The following is a 22,821-nucleotide window of genomic DNA, read 5'->3' on the forward strand; positions in this document are numbered from 1 at the left end:
CCTGGAACTCACTTTGTAGACCAGGCTGGCCTTGAACTCAGAAATCCGCCTGTCTCTGCCTCCCCAGTGCTGGGATTAAAGGCGTGCGCCACCACCGCCCGGCGCACTGCATACTCTTAACCTCTGAGTCAGTACTCTCTCTGCTCAACAGAGCGTAGATCTTGTTCTCTCCAGCCTCCATCCATACTGTCTACAGACAGTGATCCTGACTTCTTTTCCTGTCCTTACCTTAGTGCTTGATGAGGCATTGGGAGGTCTCTGTCTGATGGTGAGAGCAATCAGAGAGGTCAGAGGTCAGGGCAGGTCTTCCGTAGGCATGATGATATCAGCACGTCTCAATTGCTTCCCACCACCTGAGCACCTTGCAAACAGCACTGACCTGTGTCTTCCTTACCACAAACTCATTTGAGCAGAAACTACCATGTCATTTTGGAGAGGTAGACTGAGGCCTGCCTAGTCCACGTGCCTAGGCAAAGCTGAGCTGGCCCCTGCCCTGGCATTGTGGCCCCAGGCCTTTTGATGCCTGTGATGCCTTGGGCAGTGGGGGCATCTGCGTAGTGGGCAGCACTCGGAGGCACATCTGGCACCCTTCATTTCCTCTGTTGCCGTGGGCCGGGTTGTGGCTTCTCTATTGCTGTGGGACTGTCGGGAGTCCCTGGTGAGCGCCAGCTTTGTTGTGTCTGGCCCCTCCGACCCTTCTTGTACTGTTCCTCCATTCTCTGTAAGAGCAGAGTTCATCAGAAACCAGTTCTTCCCTGTCACACAGTCTCTTAGTTCCAGATATCAGGCTTAGTATAATCTCCTCAGTCGTGTGTATGTATGAATGTGTGTATGTATGAATGTGTGTATGTATGTATGAATGAAGGATGTGTGCATGTGTCTGTCTGTCTGTCTGCCTGTCTTTACTGTGGTGTTGGAGATGGAACTGAGGGCTCATGAGTACAGGGAAGCTTCCTCTGCTGAATCATGCATACCCCAGCCCATGCCCATTTGAAAGGTGGGAATCTCCGAGAGCACCATGGCAAGATTCAGTTAGATGCAAACCCATGCCCCACTCCGGTGAAATCTTTATCACAGCCCCGCCACACCTGGTTACATTCACCCTGAGAAGAGGAAACACGGCTTCAGGGGAGAAGGACCGCTTTGAGCCACCTAGAGACGGAGTATGGAGTCCTGGGCAGTGGGAGCCGTACTCAGCGCACATCAGTGGACTCCGGGCCATCACTTAGTCCTCACCACAGGGGATTGTGGGATACTCCTGAGTGTTCTTAAGTACTCAGTGGTCCTTGGCTGCTTGCCTCATGAGCACAAGACCTCAGGTTTCATCCCTGGCACTGTAGAAAATAATTATTATCATGAGAAAGCAACTTCCAGCTGTCACCTGATGCAGGGTATAAAGTAAAAGGGGACTTTCCTTTTCCCGACCAACCCCTTGTCAGATGAAGCATTGTAAAGACTTGGGGATTCTCCCAGAACTTTCTCTAAGTCTCCAGTGTGTGTGCGTGTGCGTGTGTGTGTGTGTATCTGTCTGCACACACACATATGGGCAAAGCAGTCATACTACAGCAGTAGTAGATCCTGCTTGCCAGAGCAGAGCCCAGCGCCTGGGTTATCTCCACACCTGACGACCCTGTGGTGGTTGGTGTGACTGACCCACTTTGCAGATGCGGAAAACAAGGCACAGTGATGCCAGGAGTGGTGGCTCCTGCTGCCAGGAGGCTGTGATCTTTACATCTTTCTCCTTACTTTGACAGTAAGACAGGAGCATCTTTCCAGACTATACTAAACTCTGGCGCTGGTCCTCAGGGCCAGCGGGCTGTTGTTTGTTTAGACTCCTTTGAGGCACACTCAGCTATTACTGGCTTTCTGGGCCGAGCTGTTAGGCTTGTGTGGTTTGTAGAGATACCTCTGGCTTTAGAGGGTGGGCATGAGGGGACACCATGGCTGTGTCTTTGAGGATGGTGGAGCCCTGGCTTGAGGGATGGGGCTGGGTTGAGACATGTTGCATCAGAGGAAGATGGTGGAGTTTCCTCAGGATTCCATGCTGCTGCAGCTAGCACCCAGAGCCAGCGTTCTGCAAGTATCTGGTGCAAGACTGAGCTGTGCAAGGGGTAGGGCAGAGTTAGGGAGATGCTGAGTTAGGCAGGACCTGGTCTATTGGGGCTGGGGCGTGGCAGGGAATGTGGAAGCCTTTGCTGTCCTGGAATGTTAGGCACCCGACCCATGGGAAAGGGCTACCTTCCTTTTGGGACCTCAGTTTATATTCTTCACTGCTTCCCTTTGGTCCTCAAGGACCTATCTCTACCTCAGAACTTGTAAGTGGCGGAAGAGATGGGGGCTCCCTCAAGTGGGTGACTCACGGTGACTGGGCAGAAGTCACGCCCCTACTCTAGGGAAGCGTGAAGTCTGGGTCTCAGTTCCAGGAGAGACACTCTCCAAAGAGAGCCTCTACTTTACCCTGTATGAACCCCCCCCCGCACCCCAATACTGCTAAAGTCCTTGTTGGTGCACTCCCCAGCTGCTGGAGTCGGGACACAGTGGGAGGGAGAGGTCCTAAGGAGCCCCGAGTTCCCATCAGACCCCTCAAGCAGCCCCTTTTCCTGCTTGCCCTGTGTGGCTGTGGCCTCACTTTTAACTTTTTTTAACCTCGTCTTTTAACTTACATGCTGTCTGACTTCGGGCAAGTTCTTAAACGTCTTTGTGCCTGGGCCTCCCCATCAGTGAACTAAGGATGCTGTTGATACCCACATTCTGGATGCTTGTGGGGATTCAGTGTTTTTAAAGAGCTTAGAGTCGGGCGCAGCGCTCCTGGAGGGTTTAGACCTGGACACCTAGTGGTCGCTGTAATGTGACCCTTTCAGTGTCTAAGCAGGGTGCAGCTCTGTATGGCTGTGCTCAGTCTTCTATTTACCTTGCAAATGTTTCCAGAACAGCTGGTAACAACCTGTCTATTGTGGGTGCTGTTCAGGGTGGGAGCCTGGATCTAAGAACCTTGGTCCATAGCCCCCTCATAGACAGCAGTTCCCAAGTCCACTTGGTCTGGTTACCATCCTCAGAGGCTGGTACAGACCCTCCAAGTGTTCCTCTCATCCGTTTCCTGTGGACCTGTGCACAGAGGTTCCACACCGCAGCCTGCAGCAGCCTGCTGGGTTCTTAGAAATCTCCCCTCACAAGAAGCTGCAGAAAAGAATTCCAGGATGAGTTGGTATAAAGCAGAGTTGAGTTTATTAAGGTAGTTTAGGGGAGCTGAAGAAATGGCCCAGTGGTTAGAGCACTGGCTAGAGCACTGGCTGCTCTTCCAGAGGACCTGGGTTCGATTCCCAGCACCCACGTGGTAGCTTACAACTTCCTGTAACTCCAGTTCCAGGGGATCCAACAACCTCACACAGACATATGTGCAAGCAAAACACTAATGCACTTAAAAATATTACTTAAAAGACAAAGGAAAGAAAAGACTGTAGGGCTCGGTCTGGGAAAGAATAAGGTCAAGAAGCAACTGTGGAAGGTCCTCATGCCAGCATCTGGGTTCATCTCCTGTGTACACAGAAACACGCACACACACGCTAACACACACATCAAAGTGTGCAACCCTTGGGTACACAGAAGCATACATACCTCTTGAGTGTGTGCACACACTCACAGACAGACACACAGAGATGTAAACCTGGGGCTTAATAGAAAGAGAGGTGCATATGAAAGGGACAGGACCCCCAGATGCTGGTCTGGTGGGACTTCGGAAGCCCCCTAGTCTCTTCCCTGTAGCTATGTATAGGATTTTGGAGGCTTTTGGAATTATGCTGTTCCAAGGGTTTCTAAGGAACCCTGCCTTGTTTGTCTCTCTTGTACTTTGCCTGTTCCCTGCCCCCTTTTTTCTACGATAAGGTCTCACCTGGTTGGCCTTGAACTCACTGTGTAGACCAGACTGGCTTTGAACTCAGAGAAATCTGCTTGTCTCTGCCTCCCGAGTGCCAGATTAAAGGCTTGTGCCACTAAGAGGAGATCTCTTACTTAAGTGTGCATGTATGTGCACAGGTGTGCACAGATGCATGTACCTGTCCCTGGAGGCCGAAAGAGGGCATTGGCTCCCTCCATCTCACAGTTTCAGGCATTTGCCAGATGCCAGGCTTGTCACGTGGGTGCTGGGGTTTGAACCTGTCTAAACTACTAGGGCATCTTTCTAGCCCATTTCCCTCCTAGATGAGATCCTGGGGTGATCGTGGGCACCCTGGGGAGGATTACAGAGTGGGCCAAGCGGGTGGACAAGGGCCTCCGACTGTAAACAAGGATGGAGATTCTTAGAAAGTGGCAGGTTTAGCCGGAAAAGGAGAACGGTCACACTCAAAGGTCGTGTAATCTTGGGCCTTAACCATAGTTCGTTGCTAGTTAAGTATTTGCTGTTGTGTGTGCTTGATATGTGTGTGTGTGTGCACACGCATGTCACAGCATGTTGGGGAGTTGGGTCCCTCTTCACTGTGGTTGTCAGGCTCCACAGGGTCGTTGCTAGCTGAGCCATCTAGCTGGCCCAGCTTTGGTCCTTATTTGAAATACCCCTGTATAGAAGGAATCTTACCTACATCAGCAGGATCCACTGCATATGCTGGGACTCCTGACTCTTGGCTGGAGAGAGACTCGGGTAGTGTGGCTGAGGGTTCCTTTACTCTCCCACAATCCCTTGATGTGCCCCGTGTCTCTGACCACCCTCACACTGAAGGTGCAGAGGAATGTCTGCTGCAGCCACTCCTGGGCTGCCCCCTGACCTAGCCGCCTTTTCAAACACCCTGGGTCTGCATGGCAGGTATTAGCCACAGCCTCTTCCACACCTCCTACCCCCAACCCCCACAAGCCAGCATTGCAGCCATGGCCCAGATCCCCCTGGCTTCGTCTTAAAGGCTCCACTTTACCCTTCTGTGTATTGGGGAGGTGCATGCTTCCCTTGGTTGGTATAAGGTCTCAAGCCCAGGGACTGTATCCTCAAACGATGCACACATATCTTCAGGTCTGGCTCTCCCTCTCCAGGCCGGGAGCCCATTCTTGATTCCCTCCAGCGACAGGGGACACAGCATGTACAGTTTTGTTCTTGTTCATTCTAGAGAAAGCTCTTGCAAAGTAATTCTTTGTATCTTGTAAATAGGTTTCACTTTAAAATCTGTTTTCATATTTTGTATTGTTTCTCAGTGTCCTTCTGAAGTCAAGGACCCGATGTTCAGGAACTATACAGCCTCAAGGAGGTGGGGTGGATGGACTGGACTGCAGGGAAACCCATCTGTCAGCAGACTTCTCAGGACAGTGCTGATGGACACTGTGACCTGAGGGATGGGTTACCATGGAAACAGGACTTCCCTGAATGCCCACTCCTGGACAGACCCTCAGGGGTATCTAGTGACCCCTGGGGCCATTGGGCAGGTCTCCCCAGCCCACATTCTCTGAGGCTGGGCATCAGCCTGAGCCACACCCCAGTCTGCAGCTCTGAGGGTATAGGACTGACTGCTACACCCGGGTCCCCATGGGTAGGAGCCACAGAGCTTGCTACCGAGTACAACTGAAGAATCTTGTTCCTGTCAGGGTTCTTTCTTTTTTTTTTAAGATTTATTTATTTTATTTTATGTAAAGAGGGCATCAGATAGCATTACAGATCGTTATGAGCCACCATGTGGTTGCTGGGATTTGAACTCAGGACCTCTGGAAGAGCAGTCTGTGCACTTAACCACTGAGCCATCTCTCCAGCCAGCTGTCAGGGTTCTTTCTTTGAGAGATCTAGTCTGGTGCCAAGGCCTCCTGCAGCCCAGAAGAGTGGTTGGTTCCTCCACAACCCCTGGTGGCACATCCAGAACACATTCCAGTGACTGCTGGTGTGCAGGACTTCGGCCCCATTTGGTCTTGTCATGGCTCTGTCACATAAGGGAAAGACATGGTACAGGGGACAATAGCCACGCCAGTGTACAACTGGGGAATTGGGTTCCAGAGCCTTCCAAACTGCCGTCCATCTGACTTCCTCTCACTCCCAGGATCTTTGGGAAGGTCAAAGGGTATTTTGGCGGGATCCTGATCCTCTATGTGAGAGCGTGTGAGAGCTCTAATGGTTTTCATGTTCACACCCTACAGTGTCTCTGCAGGTGCGGATGTTGAGGTCCAGAGAACGCGAGCAGCTCGCCTAGGGACACGGAGCAGGAGAGGTGGAACAGGGTCGTTAGGCCAAGACCCCGGATACTACAGCTGGTGTCTGCACCAAGGCCCCAGACTGCTCCCCAGATCCACTGGGGTAGCCCTGCTACCTATCAGGTGAGCAGAGATGGGAGAGGGGAGCCCCAGCCCAGCTTCCTGGGTTGGGCATAGATGTGGAGGGTAGCAGGCATCGGGTGGCATGGGGCCTTCAACTTGGTCCCTCTGTGTATCCAGGTCCCTGGACCTCTCAAACTTGCTCCCCCTGCTCATCATTTGATTGTTTATTAAGCACCTGCTGTATACCTCACTCGGTGCATACCAGTGAGCAATTCAGAAATTAAAAGAAGAGGGGAGCCGGGCATGGTGGCGCACGCCTTTAATCCCAGCACTTGGGAGGCAGAGGCAGGCAGATTTCTGAGTTCGAGGCCAGCCTGGTCTACAAAGTGNCTGAGTTCGAGGCCAGCCTGGTCTACAAAGTGAGTTCCAGGACAGCCAGGGCTATACAGAGAAACCCTGTCTCAAAAAAAAAAAAAAAAAAAAAGAGGGGGCTACATATAACCAAGGCAGTACAGTAGCCTGGGGGTTCATGAAAGAATTTGAGGACCCCTTCCTAAAGGATGTGTCTTGAAATTTCTTTTCTTTCTTTCTTTCTTTCTTTCTTTCTTTCTTTCTTTCTTTCTTTCTTTCTTTCTTTCTTTCTTCTTTCTGTGTGCTTATGGGGAGGCATGTATGTGAACCATGCATGTGTGAAGGTCAGAAGTCAGAGGACAGCATGCAGGACTATTTCTTCCACCTCTCCTTCCTTCCTTCCTCCCTCCCCCCTCTTTCTTTCTTTCTTTCTTTCTTTCTTTCTTTCTTTCTTTCTTTCTTTCTTTCAAGATTTATTTTACTTATTATACGTAAGTAAGTACACTGTAGCTGTCCTCAGACATCAGAAAAGGGAATCAGGTCTTGTTACAGATGGTTGTGAGCCACCATGTGGTTGCTGGGATTTGAACTCAGGACCTCTGGAAGGGCAGTCCGTGCTCTTAACTGCTGAGCCACCTCTCTAACCCCAGCCCGCCTCTCTTTTCCATGTGGGTCCTGGGGATTGAACTGAGGTCAGCAGTGTCTCTGATAGGTGCCTTTACCTGTGTAGCCATCTGCCTGACCCAGGAAGTGACTTTGAGCTGACAGCTGAAGGAAACTGAGTTGGGAGGTGAAGCTGTCAGGGAATAGTGTTTGCAAAGGTCCGGTGACCAGAAGGCCTGGCCATCCCTTCTTCAAGCCACTGTACTGTACTGCACCTTCTCCCAGTGTTAGACGACTTGTCAGGCATGGATTCATTCAGCAAACCTTAAGTGAGCCCTTCCTATGTGCTGGGGACATAGATAGGACTCAAGTGTCCCTGCCTAAGAAAGACTGAAACTGACTTTGGGTCTGGCAGTCAGGACTTTGGACGGGTATGTCTTCTCTCCATAACTGTGTCCTAAGGTGCCAGCAATTCATTTTACAGGCGCAACTGAGACGAGTTCTCCCAGGGTGGCTAGTCCCCTTCTTAGGACCTCAGTTTCCCTATCCGCTAAGTGGGTGGGGTGGCTTGTCTGCTCCCAGAGGCTCTCCTCTACCTCGGGGATTTCTGTCGCCCCCAGCCAGGACCATGGGCAGCAACAAGAGCAAGCCCAAGGACGCCAGCCAGCGGCGCCGCAGCCTGGAGCCCTCGGAAAACGTGCACGGGGCAGGGGGCGCCTTCCCGGCCTCACAGACACCGAGCAAGCCCGCCTCCGCCGACGGCCACCGCGGGCCCAGCGCCGCCTTCGTGCCGCCCGCGGCCGAGCCCAAGCTCTTCGGAGGCTTCAACTCCTCGGACACCGTCACCTCCCCGCAGAGGGCGGGGCCTCTGGCAGGTCAGCCCTCCCCCTTGCTGTGTGTCCCTGAGCTGTGGTGCACCCTCTCTGGGTTCTGGGGACTCGGTTTTCCCGAGACTGCGAATGGGGAATGATTCGTAAACTGGAAAGCGGGGCTCCTGGCGCTTTCGGGCTCCCAGGTTCAGAGTATATAACGGGTTCTGAAGGAGAGGGTTGTAGGGGAGGGGACCCTGAGGCCCTCAGGGGACGGACCGCCACGGACTAGCTGCCGCCTCCTCCCAGCCTTTGTTCCTGGCTCTGCTGTGCGATGGCCCGAGTGCGCCCCTGCGCCCTCTGCTGGCGCTGCGTGGTGCAGCAGCCGTGCCGCCCAGAGGCTGAGCGGGGGTGACTCACGCTCCTGCATGCATGGCTATACACCCACACGTGCAAATCCCACGCTCTGTCGGAGCCATACTCACGGCTGCACGCCCATGCGTGCAAATCCCAAGCTCAGACAGAGCCACACGCATGGCTGCACACCCACACGTACAAATCCCACCCAGACTCAACCATGTTATATGCCCACATTGGGCATGAACTCACACTGAGTGGAGACACCAACAATTCCTAGAGACACACCTGGGCCAAAGCACACACAGATACAGGTGTGCATACAACCTCGCCCCCTCAGATGGGCCTGTGCACCACCTTGCATGCAGAATGCAGACACGGGATGTAGGGGTTCCCAGCTCCACATCCCACCACAGGAACTTGGTTGTGGTGAGACCCTTGGTCAGGCAGCCCACTTCCCGCCATGCAGCCACACACCCATTCGATCATTTGAGAAGGATTTGTGGAGCCTTGGGCAACCGAGGGTGGGATGCAGGATTCCACGGAGCAGCTGTGGGTGAGGGGAGAATCAGGGGAAGGGTCCTGAAACTTGGGCCAGAAACCTGGAGCTGCCAGGCACACACACAGGCAGAGTCCCTTAAGTGTGGGGCTTGGGGCATCTTCTGTGTGCTGCTCCTGAGTGCAGAGCAAGGGAGCCTGATCTCGGGGCTTCTGCTTGTGTCAGTAGACTCATTAGATAAGGAACACCTAGTCTGCAGCCCAGCCGGGAGGCACAGCCTACTTAGCTCCCTCCCAGGGGCAGGCTGGTGAATGAGAACGGCGCCTACCCCAGCCCCTGCAGGGTTCTGACACCTCGCATCCTTCTCTGCAGGTGGGGTGACCACCTTTGTGGCCCTCTATGACTATGAGTCACGGACAGAGACTGACCTGTCCTTCAAGAAAGGGGAGCGGCTGCAGATTGTCAATAACACGTGAGTGGCCTTGCGGGGACTGCACTGGGAGCTTGGGCCTGTCTGTACCCAGAGCTGCCGGCAGAGGGCGGTGCAGAGCCTACAGGGCTGCTTCTGCTCTTGGTGGGTGGCGGCCCTCCCTAGACCCCGACCAGTGTCCTCCCTTGTCCTGGGCCCTGTCTCCGCGCCTCAGCCTCTCCTTCTCTCTGCTTCTCTCTCGCTGGCCCTTAGGAGGAAGGTGGATGTCAGGTGTGTACCGAGGCCAGGTAGAGGGGATGCTTCGCTGAGGCTGGGGGCTGCTCTCTGCATGTGCTTCCTCCACCGCCCCTGTGTATTTCCAGCTCTCTCCCCGTCCCTTTAGCTTACCCTGCATCCCACCTGTATGAGCCGACCCTCCCTCCATCTTCTCCCCACACCTTCCTGTTAGCTCTCTTCCTCCCTGTTCTGATATGTGATTCCACATTGGGTGCCAGCTACATGCAGGAAGGACCCAGTGTATTCTGTAGCCCAGGGAGGGAGGCAGTGTGGTGGGGAGTGGGTTACACCAGACCAGGTCAGGGGTAGATAGAAGTAGGCCGGGGTCCCTGCAAGATGACCCCAGGAGAGGGGGCTGTCTCTATCAGACTGCCCATCCATCCAAGGAAGGACAGTGAGTCACAGCAGGTAAGGGCAGCATCCCTGGGAGGGGGGGCAGCTGCTGGTTGGAGGTATGTGCTGGGCTATGGAGGCCTCTCCCTGGAGCAGGTAAGGCTTGGGGACTTTGATTTGAGCTGCTCTGGAGGGTAGAGAGGATCCATCATTAGAGTGCCCCAAAGGTCTGGCTAAAGAGGTAGGCTTTCCGTCTCCCTGGGCGTGTCTCGCTGCTCATGCCTCCTGTTCCTCATGCATGCTACTCCGTTTGCCTGAAATACTTCTCCTGTATCCATCTGGTGAACTCCTATTCAGTCCTCAAGATCCAGGGAGGGGATGCCCGCTGTGTGAGGCAAAAGTGAGCAGGTTCCATGTTCTGCACCGGTCACTGTCATTCATACCCCTCCATCTCGTTATCTCTGATCCCCGGGGTGGGGTGGGGGCAGCATCTCGTTATCTCTGATCCCCGGGGGTGGAGGGGCTGGTTCTATTTTGTGAATGAGGAAACTGAGGCTCAAAGTCAGGAAGGCCCTTGTCCAAGGTCATGTGGCTACCGATAGCAAGCCCAGGATGGGACCTGGGCATTTTCTCTTCTTTTCCTGAACTGGCGCCCTGGGGAAGGGACCTCCCTAGTACCTCCCCACCAGAGTGGCCAGTTGCTCCTTCCCTCCTAAAGGGAAGCCCTGAGTCCCCATTGTCCCCGGCTGCTGATGGTACTGGTGGCCAGGAAGAGGAGCAGTGTGACCCTGGCCCTGAGAGGATGGTGCCCCAGAGTCACACGGCTGATAGAGGCAGAGGTGAGAGAAGGAATGGCCACAGACCTCGGAGTGTGTGCCGCTGGTGGAGACCCGCCCCGTGGGGAGTCTCTGCACAAGTGGCAGGAGGCAGGAAAAGCTTGGGGACTTGGACTCTGCGTCTTACTCTGGGGTCACAGCAGCCTCCACACCTTTGGGGTGCAGTTTCTTTCTCCTCTCTTGACCTGTACAGCCAGGCAGCCAGAGTCAATCACAAGGGAATCTCCTCCACTGGAGGTCCCTGGGTGGTGGGGTCACAGGAATGAATGGTGAGGCCAGGATCTGGCTGTTAGACCTGCTACCTCCCGGGGCCTCCCTGCTCTGCTCGGAGAAGTTCAGGTGCCAAACCGGTCTGCCTGGTGGAGAATGCCATTGTTCTCAGCTCAGCATGGCCCCCCACCTCTTCCTAGCCGAGAATCTGGGGCTCCTCGCGTGGGAGAGTGCCAGACCCCTGACCAAACCAGTTCCTGGCTACCGGAGGCAAGGCTGTCCTCCTAGACCCTTGGCATAGGAAGTGGGAATTGATGCCCCATTTCTAGGGTAGGTGCACTGAAGCCTAGGTGTTCATCCCGGCTCTGAGCCCAGTCTGAAGCCATGACAGACTCCACTTACTAAATATTGCCTCCTTTATAAATGTGACCATGAAAACCCAGAGAGGGCATGCTGTTTGTCCAAGGTCACACAGTATTCCTCCAGGAACTACTCAGCTTAGGTTTTTGAAGGTTGGGGGGAGGAGGGACCTGTCAGGCTGCTCATTTTGGCTATAGTTTGACCACCTCATTCTGTGGTTTCTGATGTCAAACTGGGGTCCCATTCTGGTACAGACTGTCTTCTGCCCCAGTCCTCCTGTCTCCTGGCTTCCAGGGATCTCAGCTCTGCGGGTTGGGAGAGCTTGCTGCTTTTGGCTGTCAATGTTAGGGACCCCCTGATTTCAGCCTCTCTCTGCCATTGATTATGCTGTGTGGCTTTGGGCAAATCATCTCCTCCTCTGTGCCTCAGTTTCCACAATCTATAAAGAAAACACTGGTCTTCTTACCAGAGTGGCTGGGTCTTCCACCTCTCTCAAATGTAGTTTCCTCAGCCAGGGTGGGGGTCTCGCCTTCTTTCCTGTTGGATGATCTTGGGGGTCAAACCAGAGGAAAATGTATGTACACCAAGTGAGGATGGAGCTTTGGGGCAGGGGTGAGCTTGCACCTTGCCTGTGTGTATGTCCCTCATGGCTCCACTCACACCCTCTTCACTGCTCATGTCCACCTAGAAGGGACCCCTCTGGCCCAGCATTAGCCAGGGTCTGATGCTCACCCGGTCTCCAGCCCATCCTTCAAGCCTCCCAGCTCTGCTTGCTCCTGGCCTTGACTTCCCCATCTGTGAAGCTGGGCAAACATGTGCCCAGATCTCCAGTGCATTCAAGTCGGGGCTGTGTGACTCAAGGCCAGGGTGGGAATGCTGTGTGTCTTCTCAGGGTCAAGGCAGGGACAAGGTCACCAGCTGACTAATTTGACTTCCATGTTGTGTGCCCCCCAAGCTTTGCATGAAGAGCTGCAGAGCCATTGAGCCTCGTGGTACCCACAGGGAGGCACCTGGCTTGGCTGTGTGACCTTGCACAGAGCCCTTCGCTTCACCAGCCTCGGTCTTCCCGTCTGTACTGGGGGTGTGGGAAGGGCTGGACCCTAGCTCCCAGGCCTCGTTCTCCGATCTTCCCTCAAACCTCCAACCTTTTCCCTGTCCCCTTTGGTTGCTTTGGATGTGAGGTCTCTGGCTGCCCCCTGGACCCTATCACCAGTGTCCCCAGCACTGCCTGGCTCTCTCGCTCTCTCCCTCGGCCCCCTGCCACGGCCTCTCACCACCCCCATCTCTGCCTCTTCTCTCCTGTCGGGCTCTCGCTTGCTCCTCCCTCCTCTGTCTCTGGACCCCTGCTCCAGCCAGACCTGGTTCACATTCAGATGGCTGCAAAGGTACTTCAGCCCCTGCCCCTCCTGCCCAGGCCCAGAGCCCGAACCTGCTGGGATCCCTCCTCCTTCCTGCCCTCCTCCCTCCTCCCCTTCTTCCTGGGGCAGTTAGTGTAAGAGCACTGGGGCTCGGCCACCTCATTCCCCATGACTTGCTGTGTGACTTTGGGCATGGCCCAGTTCTCTCTGGCTTCACTTTCCCCAGACAGGGCTAGGCTGCAGGAGGAAGCCTGTAGGTTTTGGTTAAGGACTTTTAGGTGTGAGCTATGGTTTGGAACAGGGGCACGTACTGTTGTTTGAAGGGATGGGCCTGAACTATTGCCAGGCCAGAAGCGCCAGCCCTTGTCTCCATCGGGCATCCAGGCTCTCAGGGCTTGGGAAGACTTTGAAGGTCTAATGTGGCATTTATCTCGTGTAAACTCTGCTTCTCCCATCCCTGCCCCAGACAGCGAGCTTCCTCCCTTCCTTTCTCCTAAGGCACCTGCAGGCCACTCTGCGCTTCTGGACACTTCAGTCTGGGGTGCATGGGGCTCAGTTCTGCTGAGGTTTTAGGTGGCATCCCTCTGCAGTATGTCAGTATGGAGGTGGACGTTCCAGGCCAGTTCCTGCTGGCTTGCTGTGTACGCAGGCTGGCTCAGCTTCCTCTGCTGCGGAGCCTGGCCGTGTACCTGGGGAGGTCAGGGTTACCGACCCCGCTCCCCCGGTGACCTCATTCTTTGCTCCCTCCCTCCTGCTCAGAGAGGGAGACTGGTGGTTGGCACACTCGCTGAGCACGGGACAGACCGGTTACATCCCCAGCAACTATGTGGCGCCCTCCGACTCCATCCAGGCTGAGGAGTGAGTATGTTGTTCGGCTATGGTCCGCTGTCACCGCCACTTCTAGTACCGAGTCCCTCGTGGGCCCGTGTGGGTAGAAGGCTGGCCACACTGAGGTCTCAGTACCCAGGGCCAGCACTGTGGGCAGCAAACCCTGGCCGACAGTCACAGCCTTGTCCCTCCCACCCCAGGTGGTACTTTGGCAAGATCACTAGACGGGAATCAGAGCGGCTGCTGCTCAACGCCGAGAACCCGAGAGGTACCTTCCTCGTGAGGGAGAGTGAGACCACAAAAGGTATGCCTGAGTGCACGGTGGCTGGCAGAGCTCAGCTTTGAGGGTATTACTTGAGCTGGGTATTGGAGAGTGAATAGGAGTTTGGTACATGGGATGGGGAGGGGAGAGCCTTGCAGTGGAGGAGGTAACAGGAATTAAAGTTAAGGTGGCACTTGAGGAAGACTGAGTGATCCAGAGGTGGACAGGACACGCAAGCTGAGGCTTCCTCCGGCCTCAGTTTCTCACATGGAGAGTGGGTACAGTTTACCAGGAGTGTGACACAGCTGTGGATATGTTTTGCAGATGGGAACAGGAGCCATATGCCCCCCTGTTTCCCCTTTCCCTTTCCCAGGGGCCTTTTCTGGCCTTGCCCTTCCCCCACACCATCTTTGCTGTTTCTGCCCTTTCTCCTAGCCCATCACCATGGCAACCAAGCCAGGCTGCTTCCTGTGGGCCTGGGGCTCAGCGGGAGATGGAAAAGTGCACCCCCCCCTGTGCTGTGCACAGTACACAGGGATGATGGGTGTGTGTGTGGTGTGGTGTATGTGTGTGTGTGGTGGTGTGTGGTGTGGTGTGGTGTGGTGTGCTCGCTCACTGTTGGGGTTGGTCAGTGTTGCTGGAGTGAAATGTGGCGAGGTCCTGGTTCCTGGGGCTTGGGGGTATGGGCAAATGTGAGAATGTGGCCTCTGGGCATAGGTATGCCGTCAGCGGAGCCTTCTGTATGCACATGAAGTGGGCAGTCTGTAGAAAACATGACTTCCCAAGGGTTGCCTTGAGACAGGTTAGGATGGGTCCCAGGCCTAGTTCTCCCTGACTCACTTATGTTACCAGAAGATCATATTGACGTCCAGTGGAGCTCCAGGGGCCTCCTCAGTGAGTGGTGGGCAGTCCTTCCACTCAGAACTGCCAGCTACGTGGCAGGCCGCTGGCCCCTGCACCCCGCCCGCCTGCCTCCCCAAGGCTGAGGCTATGCAGGCTTTAGTTAACAAAGGTTTCCGTTCAGGTCATTCTCAGCTGCAGGTTTTCTAGGCTCCAGAGAGGCCACTCAGGATGTACCTCCTGCCCTGGACTAATTACTCACAGGTCCACACAGCCAGCCGCTACTCCTGTCTGCTCAGCTGGTGTCCAGTAGGCAGAACAGGACAGGCAGGCACAAGGTGGCTATACCTGGAGAGGGCCAGCATTTATGGAGTGCTTGCTGAGTACCGTGTGAATCTTCACGGTTGTCTCATTGTGCAGGGAGGAAACAGAGGGCAAGCAGCGACTTGTCAGGGTCACACAGTTGTGAGCACCTTGGGATTCAGATGTCTTACCAGGGCTGTGAGGCGCAGGCTCAGAGACATCTCTGCCATTGGGGTTTTGTGCCTACATGGCTGCCCTGCTCCTCTCGGCACACTAGGGGCTGAAAGAGAGTGGGACTAAGTCAGTTCCTCAAGCAAGGAACGCACTAGCAGGGTACCTCAGGGGTCTCCTCCCTGCCTACCCACAGGTGCCTACTGCCTCTCTGTATCCGACTTCGACAATGCCAAGGGCCTAAATGTGAAACACTACAAGATCCGCAAGCTGGACAGCGGCGGGTTCTACATCACCTCCCGCACCCAGTTCAACAGCCTGCAGCAGCTCGTGGCTTACTACTCCAGTGAGTGTCCCCAGCCGGCCGTGTGGGGACTCGCCCAGGGGAGCAGGGTGTCTGCCGAGCCTCCTCACCCCTAGGATGCCTCTTCCCTCCCTGCCTCTCCTCCATCTCCTCCCTTCTTCCCTTGCTCCCTGCCCAGCCCCCCTCTTCTCCTTCCTCTGCAGCTGGCCGGTGAGGAGGGGGCCTGCCTTGAGCACGCTAGAAGGGAGGGGCCAGAGGCTGGTGTTGATTGTTTCTGCAGCCCTAAGACTGGTCTGAACCGGTTCCTGGGAGAGAAGGAGGGGGAGGCTTCTTTGATAGAGAATGGCAGAGCGGGCTGGAGCTGGGCTGCGGGCCGTGTGCAGTGATGGGTTGGTGTGGGCTCTTCTGTGCGTGGCTGTTTCAGGTGTAGCTACTTGAGCCGCCTCCTTGGCCTGGGCCTCAGCCTCTCTAGGACTAGCTGCCCCTCTGTCCGTCTGCTGATGCTCTGGGGATCATCTGGTTCCCAGACCAAATCCTCCAGGGCTACCACAGAACCTTATGATACCGTCCCAAGGCCCCAAGCCCAGGTGGCTAAAGGTTGCTCCATGCCTTCACCTCCAGTTCCTCCAACCGCATCGACAGCTTCTCACCTCCCGGCACCTCTTCCAACCCCACAGCCGATCTTGTCTTGGGCTCTGGCACAGGCGATGTGCTGTATGGGTGGGGTGCCTCCTAGTTATCCCTCAGATCCAGGCCAGGGACCTCTTCCTCTGGAATGCCTTCCAGGGCTCCCAAAGAATTCCTAAAGCCTGCTTGACTTCCCCCTCCCAAATATCCTGTTTCATCTGTGTCCTGAGATCTTGCTAGGTGACTGGAGTCGGGGTGTGGCCTCCCTAGGGCAGACTCTCACACCTGTTCCACACTAGTTCTGATACGCTCAAATCTGACAGGTAACTGAACCAATGAGTGATTTGAGCAGGTGACTTTTGTGCCGCAGGGCCCTGGGGAAAAGAGGTCTACAGGAGGGTGTCTGCCTGACCCCAGAGCCAATACATAGAGCCGTACACACAGGACAGGGAAGCCAGCTTGCTGTGGGACCCTACCTGAGCCCCATTCCCTGCCTCCATCTCCAGAACATGCTGATGGCCTGTGTCACCGCCTCACTACTGTGTGTCCCACATCCAAGCCTCAGACCCAGGGATTGGCCAAGGATGCGTGGGAGATCCCCCGGGAGTCCCTGCGGCTGGAGGTCAAGCTGGGCCAGGGTTGCTTCGGAGAGGTGTGGATGGGTAAGGAACACATGCCCCTGTCCCCATCCCAGCTAGGTAGCTCAAAGACCCTGAGTCCCTCTCTTTAATTGTCTCTACTGAACAACTGGGCTGTTTTTCATTTTATTGTTGAACATTAACTGTACAAATTGTTACACTTGTTACAATTGTTTTCCTGTGACACTTTGAACCCCACATGTAACATACTTGGCTCACTTCCAGTCTCTCACTCCACTCCCTGTCCCCCCCACCCCACGATATGACTCACCAGGGTCAGCACTGAGGTGGGCTCCTGACTCCTTGTAGCCCATGCTGCTGAAGATGAAGACTAGGGCATCTGTATACCAGCCGCACCTGGGGACTGGGCACCACGGTCCTCAAGGGCCTGAGTGAGTGTGGTCAGGTCTCACGCCAAGCCTCAGCCTCCCGATGTGAAGAAGGGGCTGATGCCAAGCTTCAAGGGGCATCTGCATATTAGTTCAGCACAGAAAGAGACAGCGCTGTGCTGTGCAGAGGGAGTGGTGGGAAGTCAGTGTTCAGTTTCCTGTCTAATTGTGCAGCCATCGAGAGGCCCCTAGGGCATCGAGCTGCCTTAGCCAAACCCAGGCTCCCTGCCATGGCTGCTTCTACCCACCCACCCACGAGTAGAGGGGGACCATGGGGCTGTAGTGGCTTTCAGAGGGCACTGGAGGGGCCGGGTCAGGTAGGCAAGGGAAGTCTTGGGCTGTGAGTAGGAAGGGCAGAGGGAGAAGCCAGCTTTTAAGTTGAGACCAAAAGGAGGGTTTGGGCAGAACCTGAGTGAGCCACGGCCTTGGTCTTTCTCAGCCTCATCTATAATTCTTGGTATGTGGTGGGGATCTGAGGGCTTCCCACCTTTCCCCTGAGCTCTGCAAAGACCAGCAACCACCGGGAATCAGGGCATCCAGCCTGACCTGAGACAGCTAGAAAGCTACCCAGTCTCCCTGCCTAATGCAGCACAGGCACTGAGCTGACCTCTTGCCCCCAGTGACCCCAGACACAGCCCTCTCCCTCCTCTGTCCCATGCTGTGGTTGCTGGTGCCTGGGGTACTGAGTACCCACCCATCAGGCTGCTGTTCGGCTTCCTGTCCTGTCCTAAGCAGTCAACATCCTAGTAGCGGTCACTTTGTGAGCAGGCTCCGGACACACACACAGTTCACAGCCCTGGGACGGGGCTCCATTCCCTGAGCCTATTTTATAAGTGGGAAGTCTGGCCTTGCCAGAAGCCCATGCCATGAGTTCAGAGGCAGAGATTGAGACAGGCACTCGTGTGGACTCGCCTGGGTGGCCCCGGTGCAATAGAATGATGGCCTGTGCTCATGTTCCCACGTCTCTCCCCGACAGGGACTTGGAACGGCACCACGAGGGTTGCCATCAAAACCCTGAAGCCAGGCACCATGTCCCCAGAGGCCTTCCTGCAGGAGGCCCAAGTCATGAAGAAACTGAGGCACGAGAAACTGGTGCAGCTGTATGCTGTGGTGTCAGAAGAACCCATTTACATTGTGACAGAGTACATGAACAAGGGTAAGGTCTGAGCCCGGGGTGACCTTTGTCAGGTGCCCACACAGGGCGGGCCGAGGGCAACTTACTTCTTACCCCAAACCACCCCAATGAGTGGACCGCTACATCAGGGACTGACTGCCTCTCTCTTTTCGTAAATAATAACAAATCTAGTGTTTTGTTTTGTTTTGTTTTCTAAAAGACGGCTTCTTTTGTCCTTTCCCACTGTCACCATCCCTGTTGTTGATGGTTTGGTGGCACACACCTGTAATCTCAGTGCCCAGGGGTTGAGGCAGGAGATCGTGAGTTTGAGGCCAGGCTGGGTACATAGCAGGACTGTCTCTGTCTTGGTAAACAGCAGTGTGGGGCTGGGGTTGTAGCTGGGTTGGTAGAGTGCTTGCCTAGCTTGCACAAGGCCCTGGGTTTGGCCTTAGGTTTGATCCCCAGTACTGCAAGAATTAGGCACACACCTGTAATCCCGGCGGCACCGGGGAGGTAGAGGTAGGAGGACCAGGAGCTCAAGGTCAGCCTATAGAGTGGGTTGCTTGAGACCCTGTCTCAAAACAAAAATATATGTATAGCATCCACATTACCTACCCCAGAGTTCCCTGCTGTCCTTAGTGCTGTGACTCTCCATCCAGCTTCAGCCTCAGGCAGCCACTGGCTAGCTGGGTTTGGTCCTGATAAACCTGTTTGTCTTGGGCTTTGCACATGATCTTTTGCATCTTATCACCCCCTGTTGTGTCTGCCTGACCTCCTCCCTACCCCACTTACTCCAAGGGCCCAGTAGGATTCCTTGATCTAGCTCCCTGGAGTCTTGGCCTTTGAGCAGCCCTGGCCAAGGTCTGGAAGCCACAGTTTCCTGCACAGGGAGACCCAGGCAAGGCTAGAGCTGGATCTCTCTCTCTCCAGGGAGTCTGCTGGACTTTCTCAAGGGGGAAACGGGCAAATATTTGCGGCTACCCCAGCTGGTGGACATGTCTGCTCAGGTGAGTCTCCTCTTCCTACACCTTTGGCTCTCGGGCTCAGTGCGCCCCCTTCAGGAGGCCTGCTTTCATTACACCAGAGTCTCACCCGGCAGGCGCCTGGGAATCAGAGGCACATACTCATAATTAAGAATAAAAATAAAATATTAAAAGTTTAAAATTTATTACTTCCATTTGCTAGATGAGGAAACCGAGGGACAGAGAGGGGTCTTGGGATAACAGGCAGGACCTGGCACGCATCTGTGTCTATGGGTCATCTGGGGCCTCTTTTGTATATACTTGCCTGCCCGCCTGGCTGCGTCTTATTGTGCCCCCCTTCCCCAATTGCCCTTTGCTGTCCCCTCTCCCACTGAGCTCTGCTCTACCTTTTCAAGCCAATGCTGTTTATTATAAGCTGAATGAAGTTCCTTGCTTGAAAGGACGCGAGGTGGGCAGAGTGTTTGGATGTCCTTCTATCCTCAGGAGTAGCTAGCCTGAGACACCGGCTTACAGCACTGGGACGGTGTGGGTTAGCCCCTGAGCCAGGCTCTCTGTCTCCACAGATCGCTTCAGGCATGGCCTATGTGGAGCGGATGAACTATGTGCACCGGGACCTCCGAGCCGCCAATATCCTAGTAGGGGAGAACCTGGTGTGCAAAGTGGCCGACTTTGGGTTGGCCCGGCTCATAGAAGACAACGAATACACAGCCCGGCAAGGTGGGGGTGCCTGGGGGTTATCCGATGGTATCCATCTGTCAGGTGGAAGTGAGAGTCATGCTCCTGCGGCAGACTGGTAGTGATAGCCTGTGCTTTCTTGCTTGTAGGTGCCAAATTCCCCATCAAGTGGACCGCCCCTGAAGCTGCTCTGTACGGCAGGTTCACCATCAAGTCGGATGTGTGGTCCTTTGGGATTCTGCTGACCGAGCTCACCACTAAGGGAAGAGTGCCCTATCCTGGTGAGGAGGCTATACCTGTGTCCCTCACCTTGGCCCTGGGGGCAAGTCTCACCCTCCCCCAACCAACACGCCATCCCCCGGGCTTCCTCTTTCCAAGCTGATCTCTGATTGCAGGCTGCCCCTGGTCAGGACTCAGCCTCAGAGGCGGGGTTCTGTACACCATAGGGTCAAGGCTATCTAGGCTGTGTCGGTCTCTGGAGCCATCTCTTCATTGCCCTCTCTGTTCATAGGGATGGTGAACCGTGAGGTTCTGGACCAGGTGGAGCGGGGCTACCGGATGCCTTGTCCCCCCGAGTGCCCCGAGTCCCTGCATGACCTCATGTGCCAGTGCTGGCGGAAGGAGCCCGAGGAGCGGCCCACCTTCGAGTACCTGCAGGCCTTCCTGGAAGACTACTTTACGTCCACTGAGCCACAGTACCAGCCCGGGGAGAACCTATAGGGACTGTGTGCTCAGAACTGTCACCTCTAGGCTTCTGGGTGTTGCCTCCAATGCACCTGCCTCCCTTTATCCTCTCTCTGGGGCTGTGTTGCCTCGGCGATGCCCCTTTTGGAGCATGGAAGGGCTTCAGGGATGGGGCAGCCTGGAAGGACAGGTGGAGGCTGGTACAGTGACTGTCCCACGCCTGCCATGGCCACAGGCTCTCTCTGTGCATTCTCTCTGGAGTTAGCCTGCTTCTCGCAGGACACTTGTGACAGCAGAGCTGGGGGTGGTTTTCCAGCCTCAACCCACTCTGCTCACCTGGCACCGCCCCACTTTCTTCACCCTGGGTCTGTTTCAAGCCGGCCAGAGAGCCTTTCCAAAGAGGAATGAGGCCCAGGCCTTGGCTATACGTACTTCCTGCCCCTGGCCATCCTTGTTGGAGGCTTCTGGGTGGAATGCTGGGTCTAGAACCTTCTTCCATGGCTCTCAGGCAGCCCAAGGCCCAACACCAGTTGGGGTAAGTGTCAGAGTGAGCACCCCTCAGCCCCGTCCTCCACAAGGGACCCTTGAGATCACCAACACATTGCCCCCATTTCTCTGTTGGAAAAAACTGAATCCAGGAGGGGTTGTGACTTGCCCAAGACCAAGGGCAGTTTAGGGTTGAGGTGGGCTTGGCACCTGGTGCTCCTTTTGTTCCTCAGGAACTAACGAGAACTGTTCTCCAAGGCAGGGGGCAGGGTGGGGCCTGAGAGTGGCTTCAAGTCGGCAGGGTTCTGCTGCCTCTGATGCTCATGGGTCTATCCCGGGGGAAGAGGCAAGCAGGAGACTGAGCCAGGAGTGAGGGGTAGAAAGTGGTGGTGTGGAACAGGCTTCTGTTCGTCACAGTGCTGGTGGGCTGGGGTGGAGTGAGCTCTCAGGCTGCAGAGGCAGTCAAGTAGAAGAGGAAGAGCTAAGGGGTGTGGAGTCCTGCTCCTCATTTGTCCTGATCATTTCAACACCCGGCCCTTGCTCTCCTGCCCATGCCAGGACTCCCTAACTCAGGGAGGGAGGGGAGGTCCTTAGCCGGGGAAAGGAGACGAGGGTCCTTACTGCTGTGTACCAACACTGACCCCGCCCTCTCTGAGCTGTACTCTCTGCCCGTGACTGGCCTCTGTCATTGCTCTGTCCCCCCTCCCCCCCCGTATTGATAGATCCATAGCTGGGCATCTAAGGGGGCCCTGGAACAGCAGACAGCTGACTGTCTGGCCCCTGGCTCCTCTGCTCAGCCCTTAGGCTATGTGGTGGCTTCTCTCTGCCTCAGTGTCCCTGTCTGTAAGGTGGGCAGTTGATGATTTGTGGCATCTCAACCAAGGGCCCCTATGTGTGTGTGTTTGTGTGTGTGTACACATATGTGTGCCTGTGTGTCTTCCCTTGTGTCCATATTTAACGTGTAAGAACATCCCTACTCTATCCCAGACCATTTCACCCATTGCCCCATCACAGCAATAATGTCCCCGCTGCCGGGGACCCGAGCCAGCCAGGCCGTGTTTGCAGGGAAGGATGCCAAGCAGGGCCTGCCCTGACAGTTCCACTTTACTCCCATATTCTCCCCGTGCTCCTGGCGAGCCTGAGCTTGCCACCCGGTTCTCCCTGCCCGACTCCAGCTGCCCAAGGACCTTTGTGTAAGGTGGCCTCAACTGTCTGGTTTTCTTTTTTTCTTTCTTTTTAACAGTGTTTTGTAGATTTCAGATGACTATGCAGAGGCCTTGGGGACACCCCCCCCAGCTCTGGGCAGGGCCTGGGGATCCCACATTCCATGCCCAGGCTTGGGGGAGGGGGACCCAGATTTGTTGTACATATTTTGCATACTGTCTGATTAAACACAAACAGACCTCAGTTTGGTCAGCAGTTTATTGGACATCGACTGTGTGGGGGAATAAGAAGAGTGGTGGATGTAAGGGAAGCCGGCAGTCAGGGTTCTTGACCCCTGCAGCTAGTGGCTTCTGGGCCTGGAACTGATCAGATGGGGCAGATGCAGCATGTCGGCACTTACTTGAGGATCTGGAGGAGGCACCGAGTCCAGGGCAAGAATGTTTGTGAGATGCGGGCCCCTGGCAGGATGGAGCAGAACTGCCCAGCATGCATGGAATGTGTTCCTGGGTAATCTCCAAGGCTGTGGTGTGGGGTGTGTGTGTGTGTGTGTGTGTGTGTGTGTGTAGGCGGGGTGGGGTGGTCCAGGTGAGCTGTGTGTGCTGCGTGGAGAGTTCCTATCTACCCCCATGCAGTGTTCTCTCTAACTTTCCCTTCCCACTCTCAGTCTCTCCTCCCATAGTTCTCACACATCTCCAGCTTCATATTCAGGGAC

The 22,821-nt window shown here is 55.2% G+C and overlaps 1 protein-coding gene across 6 annotated transcripts in view; it reads left to right on the forward strand.

Annotated features, from left to right (window-relative positions):
- Src (SRC proto-oncogene, non-receptor tyrosine kinase) overlaps positions 1-22,352 on the forward strand; it is a 49,431-nt gene extending 27,079 nt beyond the window's left edge. For 3 of the 6 annotated variants that reach the window (XM_029474463.1, XM_029474462.1, XM_029474464.1), the window contains exons 3-16: positions 6,103-6,279; positions 7,794-8,048; positions 9,211-9,310; positions 9,521-9,538; positions 12,636-12,668; positions 13,401-13,499; positions 13,670-13,773; positions 15,242-15,391; positions 16,483-16,638; positions 17,980-18,159; positions 19,048-19,124; positions 19,664-19,817; positions 19,925-20,056; positions 20,287-22,352. In XM_029474463.1, the coding sequence (XP_029330323.1) occupies positions 7,802-8,048; positions 9,211-9,310; positions 9,521-9,538; positions 12,636-12,668; positions 13,401-13,499; positions 13,670-13,773; positions 15,242-15,391; positions 16,483-16,638; positions 17,980-18,159; positions 19,048-19,124; positions 19,664-19,817; positions 19,925-20,056; positions 20,287-20,495 (1,659 nt within the window). In that variant the 5' untranslated portion in view covers positions 6,103-6,279; positions 7,794-7,801 and the 3' untranslated portion in view covers positions 20,496-22,352. The remainder of the gene's footprint in view (positions 1-6,102; positions 6,280-7,793; positions 8,049-9,210; positions 9,311-9,520; positions 9,539-12,635; positions 12,669-13,400; positions 13,500-13,669; positions 13,774-15,241; positions 15,392-16,482; positions 16,639-17,979; positions 18,160-19,047; positions 19,125-19,663; positions 19,818-19,924; positions 20,057-20,286) is intronic. The other 3 variants (XM_029474465.1, XM_029474466.1, XM_029474467.1) reach the window with 3 other exon arrangements.
- Positions 22,353-22,821: the final 469 nt, after the last annotated feature.

This window comes from Mus caroli, chromosome 2 (assembly GCF_900094665.2).
Source record: "Mus caroli chromosome 2, CAROLI_EIJ_v1.1, whole genome shotgun sequence".
Taxonomy (NCBI): domain Eukaryota; kingdom Metazoa; phylum Chordata; class Mammalia; order Rodentia; family Muridae; genus Mus; species Mus caroli.